The sequence below is a fragment of the Balaenoptera musculus genome, chromosome 1, assembly GCF_009873245.2.
Source record: "Balaenoptera musculus isolate JJ_BM4_2016_0621 chromosome 1, mBalMus1.pri.v3, whole genome shotgun sequence".
In the NCBI taxonomy this organism is placed as follows: domain Eukaryota; kingdom Metazoa; phylum Chordata; class Mammalia; order Artiodactyla; family Balaenopteridae; genus Balaenoptera; species Balaenoptera musculus.
Genome location: NC_045785.1, coordinates 64,891,297 through 64,918,794, shown reverse-complemented (window position 1 = coordinate 64,918,794; position 27,498 = coordinate 64,891,297). Strand labels below are relative to the sequence as shown.

Sequence of the window (27,498 nt, the reverse complement as noted above, 5' to 3'; positions counted from 1 at the left end):
CCCCCGGGGGCGGGGCGGGGCGGAGCCTGAAGGCGCCGCGGACGACCCGGCCGGTGCCTTTTTTCCGTGGAACCTGAGGGAACGCTCACAGGTTTTGATTTCCCACTGTAGAACCGGGTAAGTGGCTTAAAAAGCCCCCTTAGTTCAGGCTGCGGACCTCCCCCGTGCTCGTCCAAAAGGAACCGAGCCGGATTTTGGCTGCGCTTCTGTCCTGCGTTCCGTCCTCCCCTAGAACCAGTGAATAAGGTGTTCGTGGCCGAAGTTATTCCCCTCCAGGGGCTGCAAGGTGGTCATCCGTAAATCACCAGGGCAGTTTTACTTGCTGGTCCTGAGAGCCCGGCTTTGCTTTCTGGCAGGGTGAGCGTTTCGGGGCCCACGGCGGGGCGCCCGTTGCTACTCCCCGCACCCCGCTCCCCCTGCCTGTCCTCCCGCTAGATTTCCCCTCGGCCCGGCCTGGGATCTGGATTCCTGCGGCCGCGCGCGTTTGCTGTGACCCCCGCCACAGGCAGCCGGAGGAGCCAATTTCTCCTTTCAGGCTCCTGTTTCCCAGGGCTCTTTCTGTCCGGCCTTTCCTCCTGCTTTGCCATCAGAGTTACCGTCTTCCTTTTGGAGAGAAATATGTAGATATTTTTCATCCCCCGCCCCCCCCCCCGCCATGGCTCCCACCTAGAAGAATCTTCAAAAGAAAGAAAATTAACAAAACACCCTGTGAACACATCGTGGGATATTTACGCAGTTCCTAGAGGAAACTTACCTCAGTGACCAAGAAAGGTGTTTAATGATTGAACCACTGAAAGGCTAAGGTTTGGACTGTTAGTCCGCAACTAGTAGAAATGGCGGTGTGATTCCCACTGAAGCCACTGGGGTGCTCCATGAGTGTCTGGTCAGCAGTAGTAAATCCCACCGAGCTCTGCTGCATCCAGTCTTTTCCTCAGAATACCTGGAGGGGTTTAGAATAATTATCTATTCAACTCCTCCTCCACCCTTTCTTATCAGAAGTGGGTACTGAGATCCAGGCCGCTGAAGTAACCTGACAAGGTCACATGGCCAGGAAGAGACTTTTCTGTGGCTACTTTTAATTGTTAAAATTTTTTCTGGGTTAAGAATAATAAATAATATGCTGACATGAGTCATTCTTGATCAAAAGCAGCACATTTTGTAATGCTTGATTCTCTTTCCAAGTGTTTTTTCTTGCCAGAAATTCTTACTTAAGAATTATTTAAGAATTTTCTGTTTGCTTTTATGATGTGCCTTTGCTTTGGCTTTGTGAATTGATCTGTTCATTTTGTGTGAAAATATATTTCCAACATTTTCCCTATCTCTTTAATTTTCATTTAAGCCAAATGGATTCAAGTATAGCTTGGAAAAGATCACTGTTTGAAGAAAAATTTTAAATTCTGTATTTCCTCCATTTGCAAAGTATGGTTGGCAACCTTTCAGAGGTAAAAAGTAAAACCAACATTAAACCGAGGTGCTCTAGTTCTTTAAAGTTTATATTTGATAAATAGAAAAACCTGTTTGAAGTATAGGCTTAATTAAAAAACACAAGCAGTGTGACAAGCCTGCTGCTGACTGCAAATGATTTAGTCTGAATAATAGAGCTTACAGCATGTCAGGCGTGCTCTAAGCACTCACCATGTGCTGTTGCAGTTCATCTTCACAAGGATCCTATGCTAGGGAGTATTGGCCCCATTTTACAGATAAGGAAATTATTAGTTTTCCTAATAGAATCACATCCTGTGTATCTCTAGTAGAGCCCTTAACTTATGGGCATTTGAAAATTTTCAGACTCAGAGCAGATACCTTAATCATAAAATATGTAATGCTACCTGCAATCTCTAAGAAATTAAAGGTCCTATATGCCAGTTTTTCAAAGGGTGAGATGAAAAGGATTTTACAGTAAGGGGGAAAAAACACCTAACAACATTTAAGGTGCTGGGTTCCAGCTGTGCTTCAGTGTGACCCTGGTGAGTCTCTTAACCCCTTGAATGTTTTCTCATCCATAACATGGATGGTGATTTTATTTCCACTTCTGCCTACAATTAAATGGTGGTTTTAATAACTTGCTTTTCTACCTATTGTGAAAATTATATCAATGGGTGTGAAAGATGTGCTTTTTAGAAGAAATCAGGTGTCGCAAGGGTTTAAGAATTGTAATTACCGTTAGTGTGTTGTGTTATTTTATTCTTTTTATTATTTTTTTTAGCATAGTACCTATATTATGAAGCAGATGATGATCCTGTGGGTAGTTGAGGGGGTTCAAAGGCAATGAGTGCAGATTGGAGCCTGATCAATCATGGTGGCAAAGGCTCAGGGGGAAGTAAGATCGCCAGAAACAAAGTAGGAGTCAGAGCTGTCAATGTCATGCCCTGTTTCCTTACGAGCTCCATAGGATAAGGTGTAGTACTGGGCAAAGCAGGGGGTGTCTTCTAAATCCAGGATTAAGGATGAGTCTCCTCATTCCTTTGTTCTTTTCTTCCAACTTAGCAAATGTCCAAAAGTGAGGAAAAAATGTATGCGCTAGATATTTTTGACAGATCCTATTTCAGGTTAATTTTGCTTTTATTATTGCTACAGCTTTTTGAGGGTACCAGTGATGTCTGTTGGTGAAAAGGTAGATGCGAGAGCTTGAAAGAAATAAATAGGTAGGAAGTAGGTAAAAGAGCTACTCCTCTTAACATGGTGTGTGTGCGCGTTGGGGGGAGATGAGGGCGGAGTGAGCAGGCACTGGGGAGGGATGGGGCTTGTTCTCTTTGCCCTCTGTGCTCTCTTGAGTTTGGTACAGTGCCTCGCTTACAGTTAACGTTCAAAAAATACATGTTGAAAAAAAAAATACATGTTGAATGAATAACAACCAATGTTTGGTATTAGTGTTTTGTTTAAATGATTCTCTGGACTGTGAACTCTTTGAGGCTAAGGACTTGATTTTACAAAAAGAGTACTGTAAATATTGTCACATTAAATCAAAGATGACTATAGAATTATAGAACCAAAGATATTTTAACGAATAAGAAATTGGAAAGGAGAAAATAGATGGGAAAGGAACTGTGATATCACTATATATAGGAGTAAACAGTTGTCAGATTCTGTGCTTGATGTTTGCCGTCTCTTGCATAGTAACCCTGAGTGGAACTCAGTTTTCAGATGAAGAAGCTCAAAAAAAGTGACTGCCTTGCCCAAGACCACACAGCTAGTACAGGATAGATCTGGGATTCGTACTGTGAGCTGTCACTTTCCACAGCCCACGCTCTTTCCACAACACCATGCTGAAAACAAAAAGGAGAATTAAAAAACCCCAAAAAAACTATCTTATTTCCAGAGTGGAAAAGTCTGATCTGTGCAACCTTTTCTTTTTCTGTTTTATTTTCTTTATGTATATATTTCACTTTCTTCTCTAAGAAATACTCAGCTTGAGCGAAGACCCAAATAAAAATGCAGTAGTGAGACTGCTAGGTAGGTATGGCATGAGCTGCCTTTTCCTGGTGCTAGCTCCCTGCACAGGACTTCTCACCCTAGGACTGCTTGGGGCTCTACAGTGCAGGGAGGCTTATGCCTGCTTCTGCCCCCTTTTTTTTAATAAGAGGGCTGCCCTTCAGGATATGTCATTGCTAAACAGCCTTTTAGCAATGGAGAGTTTACTTTCTCCTCTGTGCTAGGTACTATATTAAATCATTTTGAATAAAGGGTTTTAAAATGACACAACTTTTGATTAATTATATCAAGAACTTCCCATTAATACCATCAAAGTGCTTTGATTCCCTTCACACATGGAAGGCTACTTTATAGTTAGCATGGGCTCTGTTCTGAGGAGTCCTGTGTTGAACTGCAGTACAGTAAAGATCTTTCATCTCAAGCCCTAGTTTCTGCAACTCTTTTTGATGTTTCAGTGGCTCGTGGTTAGTGAATATGATTATTCCAGAAGTTAGCAAAGATGTTCCCGGTGGTGGCAGAGTCTAACGATATTTGTTATGGTTAATTTCAAGAAATTGTCATAGCACACAAATAAAATTATGGAGATCAGTCAAAGCCCTTTCATTGCATCTCTATAAGATTTTCAAAGTTATCCAATTCTATATATAAATGTTCTTTACCTTTTCTAAACTTATTTTAACTCTTGAGTTTTCTTTTCATTTCAATATTAACAGTGGTAGCAGAGAAAGGTTAACTATAATTTACCCTCGTGATTAAAAAAGATTACATACAAAGCAGTGTTTTTAGTTTTTAATGTTTATTTTTCTTTGTTAAGATGAATGAACTTCATAAAACTAAATGTTTCAACATTGATAAATCTCAAAAACTTAATGCAGAGAGGAAAAAGCAAGTTTCAGAATTCAGTACAATATGATCCAATCTAAATAAAGTTTGAAAACATGCAAAACAATAACAGTAGCACATATTGTTTACCAATGCAAATACATGTGGCAGTGGTATTACATCATGCCTGAGAAGGATGAGCCCTGAGTTTATGGGAATAGTCATCTCTTAAAACTGTGGGACAGAAATGGGATTGGGGATGGGTACAGGAGGCTTTGGTTACATCTACATGTTTTAGGTTTTTAGAATGTTAAGATTTGTTAAAGCTGGGTGGCAGGTAAATGTTTACTATATTCTTTATATTTCTTTCTATATTTGAAATATTACATAATCTAACAAAAGAAGATCTATTTATCTAATGTTAAGAAAACTTAAATTAGCTCCTAGAATTCCAAGATGTTGCAGCCCAAGCTTACAGCAAAGGAAACCTAAGATATTGTATCATGCTTCACCTATCCAGATGTTTTTGTTTGTGTGTTTGATTCCCTTGTTGAAGGCACTAAATCCCTACAGGAAGTAATATGAAGTACTTTGCTTCATAGCTGAAGGATTTGTAAGATGAAAGGTCCTCAAACATGAAATGAGATCAGTGGTAAGCTCATGATTTAAACTGTTGTTTGAAAAATTGTTTGATCTTCTCCCTCCAGGGGAAAGAACATAGTGATAGCCTAGATACAATATGACAATATGTTAATTTTTTTTCTTAGTATCTAGGTCACCATGGCGACTGGACAGAAGTTGATGAGAGCTATTAGAGTCTTTGAATTTGGTGGACCAGAAGTGCTAAAACTCCAGTCGAATGTTGCCATACCAATTCCGAAAGACCATCAGGTGGAAATCATTACTTAAAAACAGGCAATAATTACACTGAGTGTGTGTCTCTAGCACATCAAGCTAATGTTCGAAAGAAGCAAACTCACAATGCTTTATGAAGACATTGAATTAGGACAGAGTTTACACTGTTTGCATCTATAAGCTCTCACAAAGCTAACATAATTCTAACTAGTGAAGTAAATGTATGAAAAGGAATAACATAAGAAAAATTTTAAAGTTGAGAATCATCTCTGTAATTGGATTTTTCTGAATGGAGTCATAAGTAGGTTTGAACAAGTTATTCTATTACAGACTTTCAGTCATGATCTTTGTTTTATGCATGGGGAAAATAATTTTCTTCTGCATACATGCTTATTCACATATAAGAAAATTTAAATGCAGAGTTTAATCATTTCCAGTGACTTCAACAATATACTTTTTCAATAAAAATTGTGTATTTTTATTATTGCACCTTCTATGGCTCTCAAGTCTAATTTCCTTAGCAAGCCTTATGAGAGTTTTTACAGTGTGGCTATAATTTGGCAAAGATTATTTCTTATCATTCCTTCTCAACAGACTGCTGTAACAACACAAGCTTTATCTGGTTTCCCCAAGAGGTCCTGTCATTCCTTCTGTCTTTGCACATACTATTCCTTTAACCTGAAATAGCCTTTTTCTCCCATTCTGAAAGAATTTCTACTCATTCTTTAAGACCTAGCTCAAATACACTTCCTTTGTAAGACCTTTCCTTACTTTTATAGCAGAAGTAATCATTCTGTATCAGTTAAGGTAAAATTAGCTTCTATTGTTGATGTAGCCTCAAAACGTCAAGGGTTCAACAGTAGAAAATGATGTCTCATTCACTAAATTCCACAATTCTAAAATGTTGGTGGATAGATTTCTCCTCCAAAGTGATTTAGGGACCTGGATTTCTTCCATCATGTGGCCCTGCCACCTTCAACACCTTTCTTCTGAGGTTGCTATGAAAGGGTGGAGACACTATGTGAATTGCCTAGGAAGGTCTTTGTGGGCCAGGCCTGAAAGTAGCTCTCGTCACTTTTGTTCACATTCCATTTGGCTACTCGTAACTGTGAAGGAGCCAGGAAGGAATATTCTTCCTACCTGCCTAGGAGGAGGAGGAAATAGGTTTGATGAGCACATAGTGGTCTCTGCCACACATCCGCTCATATTTCCACCACTGTTTTTCCCAAATGTCTATAATATAGCACATAAACCATTCTGTCGTGTCTTTTTTTTTCTTTTTATGAGTGCACTCAGATTTTATTTTATTTTTTAAATTTTTATTGGAGTATAGTTGATTTACAATGTAGTGTTAGTTTCAGGTGTACAGCAAAGAGAATCAGTTATACATATATATATATCCACTCTTTTTTTTTTTAGATTCTTTTCCCATATAGGCCGTTACAGAGTACTGAGTAGAGTTCCTTGTGCTAGACAGCAGGTTCTTATTAGTTATTTTATATATTATAGTGTGTGTATATGTTGGTTTGTAAAACTGGAACGTGAGCTCATTGAAGGCAGGGTTTTCCTCACCATTTTTATAGCTCCCATAATCACTACAGTCCTAGCGTAATGCTGAATGAATGCCTAAATGCTCTGTTTGAACTAAAGTACATTGTTATTGCAGGTTCTAATTAAAGTCCAAGCATGTGGTGTAAACCCAGTGGACACATATATTCGCTCTGGTACTTACAGTAGAAAACCACTTCTTCCCTATACTCCTGGCTTAGATGTGGCTGGAATAATAGAAGCTGTCGGGGAGAGTGTATCTGCTTTCAAGGTATTACATTTTTAATTATTTCTATTTTAGCTTAATATGTATATATTTTTTTAACATTTTAACATAGCTTTAAAATGTGTCTGTGTTTAAGTCTTTAAAAGGCCCCATTACACAATTTCTGCCACTTGGGGGACTCCTCTAGTCAAAAAAGAAATTACCTTTTATCCAGAGACCTTGCTTGTCTGATTGTTGGCAATAAGTGCTAGGTCATTTCTGTGTTTCCATATCCCTGCAGAATTGAACTGTGATCCTTTGATTTAACAGAAATACGTAAAGAAAGAAAAGAAGCAAGGAAATTATACTATTTCCTAACTCTTGGTAATACACAGCCAACATAGTTTTTTATTCCTTCTATAAAATTTGTTTCACAGAATAAAGGGAAGGCTAATTCTTTTGAATAATAAGTAAAAGATGAAAAAATGCAAGGTCAGCTCTACATTTTTAGAGCTGTGACTCAGACCGAGGTGACCGAGTCAGTGAAAATGTTATGATCAGGGCTTTCGTTATTTATGTGCCAAAAGGCATAAAAAACATAGTATATTCGTGTTCTTTCATCTTTCCTCATGATTCCTTGACCTGCTCAACTATGGCAGCACATTTACCAAAACTGAACTGAGACAGCGAAGATTAACGTGGCCCGGGCCCAGGAAGCCGGCAAATTCCTGCAGCTTTCCACTCCTCCGCCTGTGGCACTCTGGTTTCTGCCCCCCACCGCTCCACTGAAACGATGCTTGCTCATGTCACTAATGGCCTCTATATTGCTGGAGCTAATGGGCCCTTTTATGTCATTATCTCTCTTGACTTCTCTGTGACATTTGACACTCTCAGCCACTTACTTTTTCTTAAAAAAAACTTTTTCTTCAGCTTCTGTGACATCCTCTCTCGCCCTTCCTCTCTGGGCATCCTTTTTCAAGCCCCTTTTTCTCTGCATGCTCCTCACATCTTGGTGTTGCCCAGCGCTCGCCGTCCCTACTTAGACTCTGCTTTTTATATTTTCTCCCTCATGATGGTCTCATACACGCCCTTGGTTTCCATTATCACATGTGATATCTTTAGCTTAGAATCTTCTGATAAGCTCTGGACCCCTGCTGTCCAAATACAGTAGCCACTAGCCACACGTGGCTATCTAAAATTCAGATTCAATTATAATTAAAAGTTCATTTACTCAAATGCGTAATAGACCCAGGTGTCTAGTGGCTACCCTACTGGGCAGTGCAGATGCAGAGCATTTACATCCTCACAGAAGGTTGTGTTGCAGGGCACAGGACCCACGTCGACAGCCTCCAGGAACCTCTTACTCATTGTGTCTAAAAGGGAGCTCATCTTTTCTCACAGCAGATCTGCTGCTCTCTCGTGTGACTGTCTTGGTGACATCTGGGGTTTGAGGCTTACCTCTCCATTCGCTCTCCCTCACTCAGCTCTCCCTTACTGGAACTGTTTCCTCTCTCCTCTTTTCCTCCCCACTGCCTGTAGTGTAGTTCCAGTTATCATACATGGTCCTTTACCTGGATTTCTATAATAGATACAACTTACCACCCTCCCTTCTTCCCCCGAGAATCTATCCTTGCTCTATAAGGAGTAATTTTCTAAAATGTACTTATGATTGTTATACACCTCTGTTTTAATTCTTGCATTAACTCTCTGTAGATTTCAAGGTACTGCTGGAACTGCTTATGTTATGAAAGAAGACTGTTTCGTGCTCTCTCCCCCACCTATCTTTTTCCATTCTTATCTCCCATTCCTTCTCACCCTGTAGGTTATTCTTTAGTAATAACTGTTTGTTCTTCCCTGCATATCCCATGCTCTTTCATCTCTGTGTCTTTGTTCATATTAGCTCTTCTACGTGGCAGAACTAAACTGAAACTTATAAACATGGGTTCAAGGGCTTTTACCCTCCAGCTTTCATTTCTTTTCATTTTATCTGCTGAAACTGTTACTTTCCACACATTAAACTACTTATTCGTTGGGAATGAATGCTGGTGATTTCTCAGCACCTATTCCTGCCACTGTTCCTTGACGTACTTTGTTTCCTTCACCCATAATGACTTTTCCCAGGTCTGGTTTTCAATTCAAGATCTTGTTCTGTCCTTCAAAGCCTACCTCAAATACTAGTTTCTCAGTGAAGCTGTTCTTGAGTCCTTCAACTTAGAAATAATTCCTTTCTTTCTCTTATACCTATCTCTGATGACCTATCATATTTGCCTTGCTTTGTAATTATTTCTATCCTTTTTTTTTTCCTCTTCCTAACATTTAAGAAGCTTGAGATTAGGGAGAATGTCTTGCAATTAATATCCATCACAGAACTTGAAGTACTACTTTCCATAGTGGATTCTCAGAACAGGTTTGAATTATATTGAAATCAATGCAATGTGTTTTTAAGCTGTAAAAACAGAATTAATCTTAAGTTAGTCATACTTGACCATTTTCAGGCAACACTGTTAAGCAGTGATGCTTGTCTTTGACTCCTAGATGCCTTTTGAACCTTTTTTATCTCTACCTCACCACATAGTGCTTTATTATAGGGCAAATTTAAGTATATTGAGAATTATTACCTTACTGTTTTGCTTATTCCAAGGAATATTTACTTTTTTTTTCTCTTCAAGAAATAGGAGTTAGCTTTTATTGTAATTCATAGCTGACATAGAATTCAGCTAATAAATGACTGAGCTGGGATTTGAATGTAGGTATGGCAGACTCTAATGTTCATATTCTCTCTACTACATTGAGATTGTTGAGGCTAGTTCTTTAATAGACCTGTGAAATAGATTATGAAAAACTGTATTGTCTTACTTTATCTTGGGTGTGTGTGTTGCAGGGGGGCAATAATGAGAAGAGGCAAAAAATGATAATGATTTTCATCATTGTACAGTATACTCTTATATTACTGAAAGGAATGGAAGTCCGTTCTTTCTCAAACTTGGCCACTAAGTTTTGTTTTAGGCTTACCTGCATAACAAGTAACATGAAAAATATTTTCTACAGGTGTTTTTTATTTTCCTGTATCTTTGTAAACTATTGTATATGTGTGTGTACACTATCATATATATTTATTCTTGAATCTGTAATTCTACATAGGTGGCAACAAATCTGTTGCCTATTTCATGCTCAATTAGAAAGAAATCTTATAAGATTTCCATGTATTATGGAGAAAAAATAGAAATAGGAGTTAGGAGAGGTGCTTGTACTGGGCAGTCTAATTTCCCTAGTGCGCAGGTTACTTTGGGCAGGCCTGTAGTGCTTGTGTGGTGCCTTACCTTACCCTCAGTCATGCATCTGCTTTCCAGTAGCAAGGACCCAGCACACGTTTATTGAGAGTTTTTATGTTTCTGGTGCTGTGACAGCTGAAGACATCTGTCCTGGCTCATCTTTGCTGCCAGGATCCAGGCAGAGTTGCCTGCTTTTTGGTGTATGCATGAAAAATGAGGGAAATACAGAAACAAATCTATGGAAAAGATTTAGAACAGGTGTTTGGTGTGTGGAAGAAACCTTACATTTTATTTGTTTCTTCTCCCTAGTATTTTGGGCCAAAAAAAAAAAAAAAGAAAAAAAAGGTTTATATTAACTGCCATTTACTAACTGCTTGATCTGAGCTAATTACTGAACTTGTATGTGCCTCAATTTCCTCATCTGTGTAGTGGGATTATCTAAAGGGAGATAATGAAAGTACTTTCCTCATAGGCCGTCATGAAGATCAAGTTAGATAATACTCATTAGACACTTAATGCAGTGCCTAGCACAGCAAGCTCTCAATAAAGGTTAGTTTTCAACATTATTATTAGACCATGCTGGACATTCTTTCTTTTATTTTTCCTATTTCCCTTGATTTTACTTCTTACTAGTTCCCATTAATAAAACATTTAAAACTGTTCAGTATTTTGAAGTTATTTTTATGAGACCTTAGGATGTAGAAAAAAATATATAAATACTCATTTATTTCTTGTTATAAAGGTTGCATTATAAAGGATCGTACCCATTTTGACATCATTTTTAATCCCTAAAGATTTATTAACTTATTGCTTTCCCCAGAAAGGTGACAGAGTTTTCACTACCAGCACAATCTCTGGGGGCTACGCAGAGTACACTCTGGCAGCCGATCACACTGTTTACCCACTGCCAGAAAAACTGGACTTTAAACAAGGAGCTGCCATCGGGATCCCGTATTTTACTGCTTATCGAGCTCTGCTTCACAGGTAATAACACACTCTGTCAGCTTTATAATCAGCACTAGAGGAGGGCGACATTAACTGGAGGAGGATAATATATAATTTATGCTTCCTACCACCCGTCCACTGTCGGTCCTTTTTGGTTCCCATTTGGTTCCCATTAAGATTTATGGAGCGGAAACTGCTAATTTGGGAGACTGTTCTAATCACTGAAGAAAACAAAGAAGAGCAAAACACTGTCTTTGTCTTTAACATGCTCACAGCCTAGTAAGGGAGGGAGACGAAAGAGTAATAATATCGATGTATAATGTGGAAAGGACGGTGGTAGAGATGTGCATAGGGATTTGTGGGATCACAAGGGATGTGCCTGAGGTGATGAGGTAGGGCTTCCTGGCAAGATGTAAGACTTGGATTATTTTAAAGCCACGGTTCAAAAATCTTGTTATCCAGCTCCAGAAACTAATTGCTGCAACTTAAAAGGGCTCTACCCTGGACCCACTGGTCAGTTTCCATGGATGATACCTGAGAATCTATATTGTAATTAAATTCCCTAGATATTTGAAAAGGATCAGAGGGACTTATCCTGGGGAAGGGTAGCTGGGAGTGGGGAGGGCGTCCTAGACAATGGGAAGAGTTGGTGTGGGGGGCAAACATCATGGTATCTGGGGAGAAAGAGCTATAGCAGTTTGCTTTTGTTAGATAGAAGATTTCAAAGCAAAGAGTGCTGAAGAATAAGGTTGGAACATACTAATCTCTCAATAAATGTTAGCTGCCATTATCAAATAGGCGGGATTCAGATAATAAAAAGCTAGATTATAACGCTCACACATTTTTCTGTAAGGGATTGGGGGGTCATACAGTGTTTTTTTCAGGAGAGATATTGTCATGTTTGTGTTTCATTAAGATCACCTATTTGCTATGCGAAGGATGGATTTGATGACAGGAATGGAGAAAGAGATGGGAGGGTCTTATAGAAGTACCCTCTAGGAACACTACTTAAGGGCTAGAGCAAGGGTCGTGGTAGAGATGGAGAGGAAAGGACAACTATTTAGGGGGTAAAATCAGAAATATTTGGTGACTGCAGGTGGAGAATGAGGGAGAGAAAGAGCTTAAGAATACTTAAAGATTTAAACTTGGGTAATGTTTACCTTGACAAAGAGAAGGAGGAAAAAGTTTCAAAGGGAAACTGAGTTCAGTTTTGGATGTGAAACTAAGACAGACATCGTCATGGAGAAGTCCAGCGGTCTGTCGGATGAAAGAGTCTGAAGCTTGAAGCTTGGAGGTATAAATTTGGGGTTGTCAGCATGTGATGAGAGCTGACAAAATGAAAGTCATTGAAATCCCTCAGGGAGTGAGAAGAACAGTGGAGTGAGACCAGAACCTTAGTGAGCATTAACATTGAAGACTGGTCAAACGTAGGGAACAGAGTCCTAAGGGAACCAAAGGGAGTGTATCCCAAGGGCAAGAGAGTCCAGAGTCACCATGTCTGTTAAACATCTGTTAAGCTCGTAGGTGTTGAAGACAGGAAGACCTAGGTTATAGTATTGTCTCCACCTACTAATGGTCAAATTGCTTTCCTGTCTCAACTGTAGTTTACTGACTTGAAAAACATGGATAATAATAGCATGTACCTCATGGGGTGTGGTGAGAATTAAATGAGGTAATTAATGCATGTAAAGCTCTTAGCATGCGAGTAGTACAGTCAGTGTGGGTAGTGTTAGGGGTAGTAGTTGATGTTGCTACCAGGGAGGTAAGCTAGTTGTCAAATGCAGCAGTGAGGGCTATTTGGGAAAAAATACCAGCAGGGCTTAGCAATTAGGAGGTCATTGGTGGCTTTCGTCAGTTCATTTTCAGTAGAGTGGTGGACAGAAGCTTGATTGAGTGGGTTGAGGAAGGAAAAAAGAAATCGATTCTTGAATGGAGACTACTCTTAAAAAGCAGGGGAGACAGGCAAGAAGGGGTAGGAGAGTACTTGAGGAGAGTTTGGGAACAAAGGTTTTTTTTAAGGATGGACAGGACTTGGACATGTTTGTAGCTGAGAAAGGATCTGTCAGAGAGGCAGAGATGGAAGGCTTGGAAGAGAGGGTGGAGTGGCAGATAGGACAAGATCCTGAGCAAGGCAAGAAGGAGAGGACTTAGGACAGAGATAGAGAGATGGGCTTCAGATCGAAAGGAGAACTCATCTGTAAAGCCTGGAAGAGGTAGTGGTGTAATTATGGAAAGTTTGTGGGCAGGGAGGTGGGACGTTGAAGGAGAAAGACAGAAGTTGGGACGATGTACCGTGGGGGCCAGGCTGACTAGGGACGGAAGTGAGGCCAGGAGCAGCATGAGGGCAGAAAAGGAGTAACTGAGAGACAGCGATCTGTGAAGCTGAAGAAGAAGTTTTGAGAGAATATGGGCTTACAGAATCAGGACAGGAGGTTAATATCGCTTATTAGTGTCTGATATTCCTCAGGTGGAATGGTTAGGGGTGGCTACCAGGTGTAGGGAGAGAGTGGTAAAAGCAGAGGAGAATTCAGGAATTGTGATTTGCGGTTTCCCTCCCATGAATGTTGAAATCTGCCAGACTGGGGCTGGATTTGGGGTGGAGGAGGAAGCCTATGTGCCAGGCCCTAGTCTTCAGTAACTACGATGGGGAACTACAGCAGCACAGAAGGCCAGGCCACGTGCTCCGGGCCTGCCGTGGGCCCCAGGGACAGAGGACTGTTAGTTAGGGTTCTCCAGAGAAGCAGAACCAACAGAATGTGTACATTGATACATTGATTTGTGGAGGCTTGGTGAGTCTAAAATCTGATGGGGAGACTGGCAAGCTCTAGAGCCCGATAAGAGTAGCAGTTCAAATCCAAAGGCAATCTGCTGACAGAATCCCTTCTTGCTCTGGGAGAAGTCTGTCTTTGTTCTATTAAGGCCTTCAACTGATTGGGCGAGGCCCATGCACATTATGGAAGATAATCTGCTTTATTCAAAGTCTACTGACTTAAATGTTAATCTCATCCAAAAAAGCACCTTCACAGAAACATCCAGAATGTTTGACCCATATCTGGCACCATGGCCCAGCCAAGCTGACACATAAAATTAAGCATCACAGTGACCCTACACAAGGATAGCAGGATCGTAGCCATGGGGATCCAGGAGAAGGTTAGCCAGCTTTTTCTCCGCCCTCTGCAGGCCCAGAGGTTTAGGAGAATGTGCTTAGTGTGTGAGGAGTTGTTTATAAGATTTAAAAAAAATCATTGGGAAGTATTTCATGACCCATAGCGTAACATTAGTAATCCTATTCCCTTACATTTGTATTTTACTTTTTAAAATGTCAAGTGTTTTGGTAATACCTATCTCAGTTTATCATTGCAAACCCTCAGTTTAACTCACTGCCCTCAACCCCCCATCTCCAAGCAAGCATGTTGGAGAAACTTCATTTACTGACTCACAATTGTCATTTGTCAGCTGTTGGCACGGGGGCCTGAGCAGGACTCCAGGCTACCGTGTTCTCACTCCCAGGTTGAACATAATGTCTGTACAGGGTGGCCACGCCCTATTGTCCTGGTAAGTAAAGGATCCTTGCTGGGCGTCAGATCTGGATCACACATTGGTTGCTGGCTTGTGACATCAGCACTTGTCCATCTGAAATGATAAGGCATCCCTCTCTGTCTTGCTGCACGTTCCACGTTCCGTGTTTTCAGTGTAATAGAAAAACAGTGGTATGAACCAGAAGTAAAAAGAATATGTCATTTCACCAGAGGGTCTGGACATTTTAGGGGCTGATAGGGGAACCTGTGTGACAGGATTTATTGTATTTCATACTCTTACCATCGCTGACTCAGCATTGCATTGCTTCCTGAAACGAGGGCTTAGAGGCTGTGCAGCCAGATGTTCAAAGGCATGGAGAAGGAAGGCAGTAGCTGCTATGTTTACTTGGGTATTACTCTGTGTTTACTGTGGAATAGAGACTGAGCCGTAACGACCCTGTTTTGAGACACTTTCTGTGGGAATGAATGGCGGACTCCAGTTCCTCTAGGTGAAGCAATTTCACTTAACACACCAACAAGGCCTCTGAGAAGGTAGCCCAATAACGTGATCCCGGCATCCCAACGGTGCCTGGCATGTGATAGACTCCCAGTAAACATTTGTTGAATGAATAAGTGAATTGAAGGTTTACTTTTATCTGTGGCTCTGAAGAACCATTGTTTGATCCTGTGGAGCTTGGAGAATGTCTTGGGTTATATATCAGGATGAGTTTCCTCTTTGGGTAAGTGTTAGTTGAACTGAGGGTAGAGTTCTCTTAAGAATTATGACAAGCATTGAGCTTAATTAGCTCCAGAGTAAGGCGAAGCTCTGCTTTCTTTTTCAGTGCCCGTGTGAAAGCTGGAGAAAGTGTTCTGGTTCATGGGGCTAGTGGAGGGGTAAGTATTTGTTCTTTAAGTTTATTTTTAAAAGAGCTTACATTTGTGCGTTTCATGTTGTATTTCTTTAAGTTGTTTTTAAAAGCCAAATTTGTAAATATAGTCAAGGGTGCTTTTTTTTTTTGTAGCGAGGCTTCTTTAAATTCCGTCTTCTGAAGGTGATTCCCTGTCATTAGTTTAGCTTTTCTTGGTTAATAAATTCAATAGATTACCCGGTCAAAAACGTATGCATTAGGTTTTCCACCTGTGTTGGGTATGGACCAAGATAAACTGGCTTTGTTTTTCTCTTCAAGTAGTGTATGTTATAAGAATTTAGAATTATTAAATTATTTATTTATTTAATTATTTAATTATTAAATTATTTAGAATTTTAAACAGTTCTTTAAGGTTAATGTAAATTCCACATTCCCTTAGATAAGGAAACTAAGGCTCATTAAAGCTTTACCACTGTTGCCCCAGACAGCACTGCAAAGCCACGCAGCGAGCCTTCGTCCTTTCTAGGTCCCTTCCTCCTCGCCTGCTGCGCTTTGATGACATTCGTGGGGTGCACAGTATACAGCTGTGTCCTTCACACCACAACCCATGGCTTAAAATGCTAATGGGGCTGGGGGGTACTCAGAACTTATAAAATCAGCCCTGCAGTGAAATCATTCAACGCAAGGCTGTCAGAAACCTCTTCAAGATACTGGCTGTCAATCTGCCTCCGAAGAGCTTAGAGGAAAAGTTAGAGCTCTGAGGTTGGAATTTAACAAGAAATCCACATGACCTCTATCAGGCACATAAAGGCTTTAGAAATTTTGGAGACAAGATTTCGTATTTTTAAAATACAGGGCCTGGGGCTGGATGGCTTACCTTGAGGAAGCTGGTTAACCCTTTCGGGGCACTGTGTATTCCAGAGAGTAGATGGAAAGAAGTAACCGATTACTGGCACATTGTTCCCAGAATAATGAGAGGCATCCTGAAAAGGTGAATTTACCTCTAAAAGTGGCCAGATAATACAAACAGAGAATTCAGACCTCTGCATATCTGTTACTTAACGTGAATGTATCACCAGGTTTCACACCCAGCTTCCTGTGTACCTTCAATAGATTAATTCTGAAGGATTTCACAGATCAGACTATTTACCAAAAAACACCAGGATTGTCTTTCTGGGGCTTGAGAAAATATGACAGATATACCTTGGCAAAAAACGCCCCTTGTTTAGCTTCAGCGAAGAGGCTGTTTTGGGGTTAAATTAACTTTAACCCTAAATAACTAAAGGATCTGTCAAACATTCATGTATTTAAATTGCTTTGGCTTTCAGAGAGCTACCCTTGTGCTCTGTATCAAAGGGAGAGACTTCAGTAGGAAGGGGAGAGAAGAGTTTAAAGAAAATCTCTTTTTATTCCCTTTACTCTCTTGTAAAAAGCCATGTTGCTTCACCATGATTTTTTTTAAAAGACAGAGTCCGCACTGTTCTCTGTGCTGGCTGAGTTTGTGAAATCCTTGGCTGGCGGGGATAGGCTGGCGACCTGGTGTGTGAAGCGCTTCTGATCCTGCCTGCCCTCTCAGAGGGAGCCGGTGCTGGGCTTTGTCTTGCTTCTGATTGTACTTTCTGTCCTCATTTAAATCAAATTCCTTTGGGATTATGCTGTGTATTTAAAATGGTGTAGAATGTATGAACACAGCTATTATCCAGATATGTTGGTGGGGAGTGCCCTATTTTAGTGTCAGCAAAATAAATAGAAGAAAAAATAGTTGACACATAATGGTATATAATCTTATATAATCTATTGAAGGAATATTGTTAGTATAATTGTTGACAAGAACAGAATAAACAGCGCCTTTAAAATAGCTACTGAGTGCCCCTTTGAAGTAGTTAGAGCATAAGGAGGTATATTTACATTAGCTCTTAGGTTGAAATGTGGTTTTATTAGAAGCCCCCTGTTTTTTTAATTGAAAATTAAAGTAGCAAAAATCAGTCATGCTAACCACATAGTGTATTGTTATTTCATGGAATTGAATGTCTGTTGCCCTCAGTGGACAGTGAGTTCCCAGTGTTTGTTTTAGTTAAATCAGACAGATCCTCACCGTAACCCAAGTGGGCTCAGGCTCATCACTCCCAAATGCCGTACAGTCTTTAAGGTCTGTTTCAGGCCTGGGAGTCTGTGATTCTGTTACAATTTTAACTAATTTCTATCATCATTTTTCACCTTAATTCTTTTCTATCATGCCCAATCTATAATCATTTTACCTTCCTTTAAATCAGTGGTTATCAATAAGGGGTGATTTTATATCATCTCTTCTCCCCCTTGGGGACATTTGGCAGTGTCTGGGGACCTTTTTGGTTGCTACAACTGGGTGAAGGAGTCTGGCATTCAGAGGATAGAAGCTAGGCATGCTGCTAAACATCCTTCACTGCACGGGATAGTCCCCACTGCAAAGAATTACCCGGCCCAATAGTGCCAAGTTTGGGAAAGCTTGCTCTAAATGTATGTGACGCTTATCTGTGCCATTCATTTGGAATGTGAGCAAACGTATTTCCTAGTATTGCAATTTAAATAATTGCTTTTACCTATATTCCTAAAATCATTTTATTTCTCCTTTATACTAAGCACATTTATCTAGTGCTCTAGTGATTTCATCAAGTCCCGTGTCTTTAAATACCATCTGTAAACTGATGAATCTCAGATTTACGTTTCCAATTCTGAATTCTTTCTAGCCCATACCCATATTCAGCTGATGACTTTACATCTTCAGTTAGGTGAGCAATATACAGCTCAGCATGTTCAAAGTGAATTCTTGATGCTCTCACAAAGTTGATCCTCTCTAACCTTCCTTATCCCAGTCAATCTACCCAGTTAATCTGGCCAAAGACCTGGGAGACATCCTTAATTCTTCTCTTTTCCTCACCTTCCACCTTCAATCTATGAGGAAGGCCTGGTCTTCCTACTCCCATTTCCCCCTACCTTCTTTTTGCCTCTCATATAATTGGAATTTCTTTTAAAAGCCTAATTTGGATCGTATCCCTCTCCTGCTTAAACTCTCCAGTAGTTCTGCATGGCTCTTAAATGTAATCCAAAGCCTTTACCTCCAAGGCCCTGTGTGCCTTGGCCTCTCTGTGCCCCTCTGGCCTCATCTTCTGCTGTCCCACATGTCCCGCCCTCAAGCCACATTGACCCTCTTTCATTTTTTTTACTTTTAATAAACTTATTTATTTATTATTTTTGGCTGCATTGGGTCTTTGCCGCTGCACGTGGGCTTACCCTAGTTGCAGCGATCGGGGGCCACTCCTCGTTGCGGCACGCGGGCCTCTCACCACGTCGGCCTCTCCCGTTGCAGAGCACGGGCTCCAGGCATGCGGGCCTCAGTAGTTGTGGCACGCGGGCTCAGTAGTTGTGGCCAGCAGGCTCCAGAGCGCAGGCTCAGTAGTTGTGGCGCACAGACTTAGTTGCTCCGCAGCATGTGGGATCTTCCCCGGCGAGGGATCAAACCCGTGTCCCCTGCGCTGGCAGGCGGATTCCCAACCACTGCGCCACCAGGGAAGTCCCACATTGACCCTCTTTCTGACCTTTGAAGGTCCCAAGCTCATTCCTGGTTCAGCCATGACCATTCTGCCTACCACATCTCCAGCAGGCTTCCCAAACCGTCACGTGCTTGTCCCTCACTTCATTCAGGTCTCACCTCTTCAGAGCAGCCTTTCCTGATGACCTAACTGGCCCCTTTCCCTATCTCTTTATAACCCAATAGGCTATTTTATTTTTTTCAAGTACTTTTCATTTTCTGAATTTACTTTATTCATTTATTTGTTCATGTGTTTATTATCTTCCCCCTACCTTAGATCATAAGTTTCTTGCATGAAGAATCATGTCTTGCACATAGTAAATAATAAACGTTCATCATATTAATGAATAAATTAACTTGCTCATGTATGTACCTGTCTCCTCCACTTAAGTGGTAGAGGCCTTACCTTTGTTATGTAATATTTTATATGTACAATTAAAGTATGAAGTCAGTGAGCACATTTTCATCACCTTTAAACCCTGTATCTTTTGCACAAAGCAGATGCTAAATGAACATTTTGTGCAGTGGTTACAAACTCAAGCTCTGCGATCTGATTTGGTCCAGCTCCTGTTTCCATATATATAAGCTTCAATTTTCTCATCCGTGTACCAGGGACAATAACAATATCTACTTCATAGGCTTCTTGTGAGGATGAAATGAAGCAATACATAGAAAGTATTGAGTGTAATACCTGGCATATTATAAATGCTCAGTAATAGTTAGCTGTTGTTGTTCTTATTTCTTTGTTTAGGCTCTTAAGCTTCTTAACAATAGCTAGAACCTATAAAAACCTAAAGTTCATTATATGTATTTAATAAATGTTTGCAGGGATGCAAAGAATCTAAAATGTTGGGCCATATTGTGTTTTTCAGGTTGGAATAGCAGCATGCCAAATTGCTAGAGCTTATGGCTTAAAGGTTTTGGGCACAGCTGGTACTGAGGAAGGACAAAAGATTGTTTTGCAAAATGGAGCCCACGAAGTGTTTAATCACAAAGAAGCTAATTACATTGATAAAATTAAGGTAAAATTGTTCTATAATTTTATAAAAGTAAAATTTTGTTTCATGGGAGACTTAACATTTTTTTTGTAAGTTCTTTTATCAACTACTCTCTTAAAGTTGTTTGTTTTGCTTATGTGTGTTTTAAAGATTTAATTTAACAGAGATGTCTAGTTTTCAAACCTTCACTATCATTTCTCTCTTGTTTATTTTTACTAAGTAAAATATAGCCTCTCTAGAGGCTTATAGCTATAAAAACTGGTACTCTTTAATGCAAATCACATTTTAAGTAAAGCCACCACAGCTTTGTGTTTGCAGCTGTGAGGCAGTTTTTTTGTTTGTTTGTTTAATATATATTGTGAATATTGTGAAATGATCACCACAACAAGTCTAGTTAACATCTGTCCCCATACATAGTTATACAATTTTTTTTTCTTGTGATGAGAACTTTTAAGATCTATTCTCTTAGCAACTTTCAAATATATAATACAGTGTTATTAACTGTAGGCACCATGCTATGCATTACATCCCCATGACTTACGTATTTTACAACTGGAAGTTTGTACCTCTGATCCCACCTTTACCCCTGTCACCCGTCCCCCACCCCCACCCCACCTCTGGCCACTAAAAGGTAGTTTTAATATAATTTCTATTGGTGTAAATTTTCCATAGAAGAGAAGTAATCCACAGATTAAAAACTGGATCTGTTTAGCCTAGGGAATAAAGTTTATTTGTTTACTGGATACTTTGGAGGAGTAAGCGCTACCTCATCCAAAGCGCGAGATAGAATTTAGTTATTATTGCATCCATTCCATTGCTGCAACAGAATTCAAACAGATTCTGAAGTTCTCCATTTGTGCTATAGTAGCAGTTTACTAAACACCTATTACTTTGCTAATCCCCAAACTACTTGCTCGTGTTGAGAAAGAATTGGTATATTCCAGGTACTGATTACTGTGTAAACAAGGTCATTACAAACTGAGGAAAAATATGAGCGAGAGTTTATTACCACTGAATCATCTTGCCAAAAAACTGAGTAAAGGCACTCCTTTGTTATATGTTGAGGGAACCTAAAATTGATTGAGTATGCACTCATGATAACCAGTATCAGAGATGAAAAATTGTCAGTTATTTTAAGAATATGTTTCTGTGTTGCAGTCTAATTCCGTCTCTTCTACTGGCTCCTTCTGCTTAAGTCTCTCTCATTCTCCAAAAACATTCTCTTAACCTTTTATCTCCCCCTCCCCCTCCTTTACCACCACATTTCTTGAAAAAGTCAGGGGTACTTACTGCTCTTATTCCTTACCCCCCACTGCAGTTTTGCTTCCACCCCAGCTGCTTACACGGCTTGTCAGGGCTGCTGGTAAGCCCCTAGTTACCAGGCAGCTGCTCTAGGCTCAGTCCTCATCCTGTTCGACCCTGACCACACCTGCTAGAAGCTGGCTCTCTTCTTACTTCTCTGACTTCATTTTCAGTCTCCCTTCTCTTCATTTTACTTAAATGTTGGTATTCCTTAGGTCTTTCCCCTTGCTCTCTAATCTTCTCTGGTGCTGCACCTGCATCCTGATTCATCTCACACACACCCTTATACTGTTGGTTTCCAGCACTACCTCTGGTCTGTTTCATTGCTTCACGCCATCAGCCTACTAGATACTGACACTCATCTGGTCCCTCAGGACAGAAACCCACATTTCATTTCCTGTCCCTGTTGTTTAATCACCATTCTCCCTCCTACCCATCAAATTGGTCACCTCCTCTATCAGTGTCATCTCTGACATGCCTTTCATATATGTCTCTGTTTCTCTTTTCCATTCATCGTTGTGACTTAGTTTAGTCCTCGTCTTCTTCAGCCTTGACTATTATTCCCAGCTGAGCTAATCTCCCCTCTGTCTTCTCTAGTGTCTCCAGCAGTATTTGGTTCTCTGTTTAAAAAAAGGAAGAAAGAAAGAAAAAAGTCTTCAGAAATAGCTGAAATGAGAGCTCCATGAGAACAGGAATGTTTGTCTTTCTTCTTCCCTGCTGCACCTCCAGTGCCTAAAACAGTGTCTGCACAAGAATTAATTCATGAACACCTGCCTCCCAAAAGTCCAAATCTTTTAACGTGCATTTGATGTGTTTTCACAGTCTGAACCAATTTGCAATTTCTTGTCTCCCACCTCTTCCCGCACCCCCATCTCTTTCCCAAATACGTACTCCAGCTCTGCTGGGCCGCTTTCCAGTTCCAACTTGTACTCTTAGCCCCTACATCTTTACTTTTCTGTTTCTTTTGTCCAGACTGACTGCCTCCTGTCTAACTTCCTCTTGCCCCCTCTTCCTTCTGTTTCACTTAAGGAACTCCTACTCATCCCTCAGGGCCCAGGTCATCATCTCTGTGGAATTTTCTCTGACCTTTACAGATGATCAGAGTTGTAACTTTTATTCCCTCCATAACCTGTGGTTTATTTCTGCTAATATAGTACTTAGCCCATCACATCACAGCGAAGATTGTAGTGTTTTCCATCTTCCTCACTTTGTTTAGAGCTCTTTATGTACATCTTGGCATTTCTAGTACCTCTCACAGTGCCTGACACAGGTATTCATTTTTTTGTTAAAATAAATGAATATAAGGTAGATATGTATAGCTTATTTAAGAGCCAGTTTTAGATGTTGGGGACCGACATCTGAGAGCCCAAAGGAAAAGAAATAGTCTGCCAAGCTGATTGTAGACCACTTAGGACAAAACTGAATGCACACACACACAAAATCCTGCAACAGCAAACAGCCAGTGATTTTTTCTTTTGTTTTCTGTTTTTTAATAAAAATGGGAAACCCAATGTCCAGTTTTGGATTTTTGATTTGTTCCTTCTTTCTCTGTTGAAGTACATTTTGAAGATAGAAAATTTTCAGCTAAGGAAAAAGTACTTTATAGTCAAGTTGAGTCTAAGCGCCTGAAAATTTTGGACAAATTTTATTTCATTATAGCAATTTATTTAATACAGACCTTTATCATTTTAGATGTTGTGGCTAGTACCTTGGAATTACAGCATCACTATATAATTACATTATCTTAAAATTTGCATTATTAGTCTTTAAAATATAGCATCTTATGTCATTTGAAACACAGTTCTGTAATATATGGGACTATGATAACAGTTATTTTTCCTAATCTACTCTGCATTCTTTTATATTATATAGAAATCTATTGGTGAAAAAGGAGTTGATGTGATTATTGAAATGCTAGCGAATGTAAATCTTAGCAATGATTTGAATCTTTTGTCACATGGAGGACGAGTAATAGTAAGTATTTCATTTTTTTTTACCGCTTTGTAGTTTTATCGTAATTTAACTCTATTTTGCAGTCATCTTTAACTATAGACATGTTGTTTTTCATACTAGGTTGTTGGCAGCAGGGGTCCTATTGAAATAAACCCACGAGACACCATGGCAAAGGAATCTAGCATAATAGGAGTTGCTCTCTATTCATCCACCAAGGTAGGAAAAGAAGTGACTCTGATTTTGGTACCTTAAACATTGATATAATTTGTCTAGTCAGGCAGACTGAAAATTTAAGTAGATGTTAAAGTTAGTTATCTGACTAAGTGGGTTAAGGATTAATCCCTAGAAAATAACTAGGGTGACAATATAATTTTACTTACCAAGCCAAGGCACTTATGAAAGAGAAAGGAGATACTATTTGCAATTACTAATTACTTCAGGACGATAGGTATTTTGTAAACTGAGACCGCCACAGACAAATTGCACTAATGGTTAACCTATAGAGAACTACATTTTTTGTAGTTCTGGACAAGTTGACAAAAGCCACATATTTGTGAGAAATTCTTAATGTTCTCTTAGATTCTGAAAAATTTTAATGCTTCTGAAAATTAAGTCATGTGTTCCTCTACTGAAAAAACTTTTTCTTTTCCTCAGGAGGAATTTCAGCAGTTTGCAGCAGCCCTTCAAGCTGGAATGGAAATTGGTTGGTTGAGACCAGTAATAGGTCCCCAGTATCCACTGGAGAAGGTGGCCCAGGCTCATGAAGATATCATTCATAGCAGTGGGGCTACTGGAAAAATGATTCTTCTCTTAAAATGATTAATCCTTCCACAGATTTCCTGCGTAATTAAAGGTTTCTTACCTCAGTTTTACATACAGTACATTTGCTTTAATTAGCATTCATTTGATTCAGTGAGTTTCTTATATTAAAAAAAAAGATTTATCTTTAGCGATCATAGACATTGGAGTGCAATTTATTTTCTAGCTGGCAGTATTCTTTATGCCTTCTGCCTCTCATCAAGGATTCATCATAGTAGGAAATAGAATATTAGTGGTCACTTGGCATTGGAGGGCATTATAGAAATTCCTAACTGATACTTGATCATTGATTCCATACCTTTGACTAAAACATGCTAATTCAAAGTAAGACTGCTTGATTTCCAAGCCTACTTCTTTATAAGAAACTTATAGGGGCGTCCCTGGTGGTCCAGTGGTTGAGACTTCGCCTACCGGTGCCGGTGGTGTAGGTTTGTTCCCTGGTTGGGAAGCTAGGATCCCACATGTCTTGGGGCCAAAAATACCAAAACATAAAACAGAAACAATATTGTAACAAATTCAATAAAAACTTTAAAAATGGTCCACATCCAAAAATCTTAAAAAAAAAACAACAAAAGAAGAACCTTATAAAGGTTCTTTAGTCTCTGATTAGCCCAGAACTATATTGGACTGTGAAGATTTTCTGGACTAAACAAGACACCTTTTCCAAACTAATCTCATCTAGATCTACAAGTCTCTCAGAAGGACAAGATAAATGATGTCCAGAGAAATTTGTTAGTTTTCCAATATATTCCCCAATATATTATGACATTCACTGGGTTAATGATTGATTACTAATGATCCATATATTCTGTGAGGACAGGAGCCTTATCTTTGGTATAATATGATACTAGGTGCATAGTTTCCAAATAGATGCTTATTGATTGATTCAACTTCAAAGTATTTAGAGTTACCTGTTCGTGTGGTGGGGATCATATATTTTTATTCAAATTAATAAATGAATTTACACATTAAGAATGATCTGCTTTTGTTATTATGACATGGTAACTACAGTAAATTCTAGAGGAAATTAAAAACTGTTTTTCTAGTTTGTCTTACATATAGTACTTGCCTTACATTACCTTACATCACTTTTACATCACTGTTACTTCCTAACAGTGTTCTGTGTTGGAAGTTTTTATCTAAACTAAATTAAGGAATGATTACTTAGAAATCTTGCCATCAATATTATGTCCCAGGAAATGAGGTTTGATTGTTATTTTTGTTCTTGTTTTTCTTCATGTGAACACAGCCTCCTATCTGTTATTATATTATATGGTTGATTCTCTTGACCTGATTTGTTCTGTTGAATGACAATTTCTTGTTTGAATGTGGAATCCTGCTTTCATAGTGAACAGAAAACACTGCTAACTTCTATAATTGAGGGCTGTCGTTGGCTTCTGGCTCTACGTGCCATGGCTGAAGTGTTTTCACTGTTAGCATTTTCCAAGTTTATTTATTATTTCTTTTACAGGTTAGAGTCTTGTAGAGTGAAAAATAACACGTTTGAAAAAATTGTTAAAAAAGCAACGTCATGGGGCTTCCCTGGTGGCGTAGTGGTTGAGAATCTGCCTGCCAATGCAGGGCACACGGGTTCAAGCCCTGGTCTGGGACGATCCCACATGCCGCGGAGCAACTAGGCCCGTGGGCCACAATTACTGAGCCTGCGCGTCTGGAGCCTGTGCTCCGCAACGAGAGAGGCCACGATAGAGGCCCGTGCAATGCGATGAAGAGTGGCCCCCACTTGCCGCAACTAGAGAAAGCCCTCGCACAGAAACGAAGACCCAACACAACCATAAATAAATAAATAAATAAATAAATAAACCCAAAGTTAAAAAAAAAAAAAGCAATGTCATGAATCTAGAGATTAGCATTTTATATACATTTCAAAATGGAAGATTCCTTGCCATTCAAAAAGATAAAGGAATAATTATTCTGTAAAAGTCAGTTTAATCTGTTTTCACATTTTCCTCATGTATAGAATAAGCTAAGGCATACTGCTCACTTAACACTGCACAATCCATTGATACAGTTCAGTTAATTTCAAAGGTAAAACTAGCCAAAGTTTATGCATTAACTGCCATATTTATGGTTATGTAGCATTGGACATGTTCCCTGTACAAATCTTGTCGTTCTAGTTCTGTTCTTGTCCTAATTTTCAGCAAACTATGTTCACTGCACTGTTGGTGCTTATAGACCAAGGGCTACTACCCCATTCATCAGTGCTGTCCCTGATACAAAGTAGAGAATAACTAGTAGAATCAACAAACATTATTTTGCGTTTCAACCATCTGAATTTCTGTTCCTATTTGCTTTGACCTTAGAATTGTATTTGCTTAGGATCATATAATGTGTTAAAAGATCAAATGGATCAGCCACCCTGAGCCTAAGAAGGCAAACTGTCATGCCAAAGGTTTATCCATTTATCCATTATTTCAAAGTACTTATTGAATACTTAGAGTTTCAGAAGGCACCATGCTGGAATTTGAGGATACAAAGATGTATAAGACATAGTCAACATCCTTGAGCTTAGAGCAGAGCAGGGATGAGAGCTGAGTAAAACATGTGTATGTATAAAGAGATTTAATTTAAGGAATTTTCTCTTACAATTATGGAGCCCGACAAGTCTAAATCTATGAGGTAGACTAGCAGAGTTTTTATATTGCAGTATTAGGTAGAATTCTTTCTCTGGGAAACCTCAGTTTTTGTTCAATGCTTTCAACTGATGGAATGAGACCCACCTGCATTATTGAGGGTAATCTACTTAAAATCGTTAGGTGACTCTTTGTAAACACATAAAACATGATGACATTATGTTGACACAAAACTGACCATCACAAAGGGGTGACATGGGACACAGATGAAGGGCACCTAGTGTAGCTTGGGATTTCCAGTTACACATTTAATATTTCAATGCATTTGTTACCTCCTGCTATCCAAAGTAGCTTTGGCCATAGAAGTACCAAAATAACTTGGATGCTTCTGAAAGGGAAAAAAAATCAGGTAGCATTGTATAATGTCCTTAGCTCAGCTTTACTGAGACAAGAAATCCTATGTGTTCCAAGGGACCTCCACAATTCACAGTGTAAAAGCTTTTTCTCTGCACAAGATAGCTCAAGAACAGCAAGACCTATCAGGTCACTTTGACCTGGCTCTCTCAGCCTCCTCAACCATGTCTCACAGACAGGAAAACACCTTAGCTCAATCCTTAATTCTCTTTCCAACACTACCTTTTCTTTTGGTAGAGCGATTTTTTAAAAAAATGTCATTTAAAATTGTCATAAGACAATTTAGCTAATCCATAGGGTTTAGGAATAGCTCATATTGTGGGAGCTTCCTCCACCCAAGGAAAGAGCCTAGGAAATGTATCATAGAAATTTAGATCCACTTTGGCC

The 27,498-nt window shown here is 39.5% G+C and overlaps 1 protein-coding gene across 4 annotated transcripts; it reads left to right on the top strand.

Annotated features, from left to right (window-relative positions):
- The first annotated feature begins 8 nt into the window (after nucleotides 1-8).
- On the top strand, nucleotides 9-24,724 carry CRYZ (crystallin zeta). 4 transcript variants are annotated; one of them, XM_036863623.1, is made up of 10 exons: nucleotides 29-117; nucleotides 4,811-4,906; nucleotides 5,022-5,145; nucleotides 6,776-6,928; nucleotides 10,955-11,118; nucleotides 15,440-15,491; nucleotides 19,907-20,056; nucleotides 23,207-23,308; nucleotides 23,408-23,503; nucleotides 23,942-24,724. In XM_036863623.1, exons 3-10 carry the CDS (start codon nucleotides 5,035-5,037, stop codon nucleotides 24,104-24,106), a joined length of 993 nt encoding a protein of 330 aa, XP_036719518.1. In that variant the 5' UTR covers nucleotides 29-117; nucleotides 4,811-4,906; nucleotides 5,022-5,034; the 3' UTR covers nucleotides 24,107-24,724. The 4 variants fall into 4 exon arrangements, 3 of the variants coding, with proteins under 3 accessions (XP_036719511.1, XP_036719518.1, XP_036719523.1); XM_036863616.1 differs by lacking the exon at nucleotides 4,811-4,906 and having other exon boundaries at nucleotides 9-117; XM_036863628.1 differs by lacking the exons at nucleotides 29-117; nucleotides 4,811-4,906 and adding an exon at nucleotides 686-771.
- Nucleotides 24,725-27,498: the final 2,774 nt, after the last annotated feature.